Genomic DNA, 1,245 nt, shown 5'->3' with positions numbered 1-1,245 from the left:
CCCTTGGCGCGTCTGACCCATATCAGGCTCCACCTCAACGTTCAGATAGGCCCCAAACCCCTGGGTGGGGGCAGGGAAGTGGACGTGAGAAATCAGCCATGATCCCATTGACCAGGAGAGAGGGCTAGAGGAAATGAACGGCCTCATCCTGTCCCTATTCCTGATGGTCTTGGGGGGTCACGTTGGGTGGAGAACATCCTTGTTCCTGATCTCACGTTTACCCCTTGAAACAAAAAAGGGACATTTAACACCCCCAAATCCCACCTCACTCTGCCTCCTCAGAGCTGGGAGGGTTTTGCATTGAGTTCTGAGTTTATCCCCCACCCCCTCGGGGTTCTGGGGCCGAGTGGGGGGGGTCGTCTCCTTTGCCGGGATCCTTCAGAGGGGTCTTCGGTCCCTCATCCACTTGCGTGTCTCCGACGAAATCAGGTTCTTAAAGACGTTGTTGGTTCCTCACCCTTGGTCCTTATTGCTCCCCCCTGGCCGTCCCCAACACCCTTCCCACGAGAGGGGAGGGGCAGATTCCAGAAAGTTCTGAGGAGCGTCCCATCAGCCCCCATCCCTGCAGGAAGGCCAAATCAGCCGCTCAGTCCCGGGCCCGGGGGGTGGGCCTTCTCACGGCCCTCCTTCCTGCTCGGGAAGCTCCGGAAGGAGACCGCCGCTCTGAATGATCCGTCAGCCCCTGCCGCACCCCTTCCCCTCCCCTCCCATCCCCTCCCTGCCCCCTGCCGCCCCCCCCAACCCCACCCCCGACCCCAGAACCTCACACCTTGTAGTAAATGTTGGCGGGGCTCTGAGGTGGCATCTCCTGCACAATGTAGACAGGATGCCCATAGTCACCGCTCACCTTCTCGTAATGGGGGCAGAAGGTGCTGTCGGAAGTCCTGAGGGGGATGATGATGTCACTGGGCTCGGAGCCGGACCTGTTGTTATTACCCACCGTGCCCCGTTTGGGGCTGGTCAGGGTGCTGAGGTGGAGGGCCGGCCGGTGACCCTCGGCCAGCTTGGAACGTCGCCGCCGGTAGCACAGCACCCCCACAGTGACCCCAGACAGCAGGAGCAGCAGGAAAGCGACCCCCCCAGCCGAGCCGGCGATCAGCAGGGTGTTGGAGCTGGGCACTGTCCCGTGATCCTGGTCATTGCTCCCGCTGGAGTTGGTGAGAAAGACTGTGGGCAGCGAAGAGAGGAGCACGGTTAGTTACACGGCAGCATTGATCTGCCTCCTGACCCGGGGGGGGGGGGGGG

The 1,245-nt window shown here is 61.8% G+C and overlaps 1 protein-coding gene across 1 annotated transcript in view; it reads right to left on the bottom strand.

The window, feature by feature from the left end:
• Window positions 1–763: 763 nt before the first annotated feature.
• Window positions 764–1,245, bottom strand: part of LOC125482017 (ephrin-B2-like) — a 9,760-nt gene continuing 9,278 nt past the window's right edge. The window contains exon 4 of the mRNA XM_048593988.1: window positions 764–1,167. Coding sequence (XP_048449945.1) covers window positions 764–1,167 — 404 coding nt within the window. The remainder of the gene's footprint in view (window positions 1,168–1,245) is intronic.

Source organism: Rhincodon typus, unplaced genomic scaffold, assembly GCF_021869965.1.
Source record: "Rhincodon typus isolate 14 unplaced genomic scaffold, sRhiTyp1.1 hic_rhity00005028, whole genome shotgun sequence".
NCBI lineage: Eukaryota > Metazoa > Chordata > Chondrichthyes > Orectolobiformes > Rhincodontidae > Rhincodon > Rhincodon typus.
The sequence above is the reverse complement of the archived record's forward strand: the minus strand, read 5'-3'. Positions and strand labels throughout refer to the sequence as shown.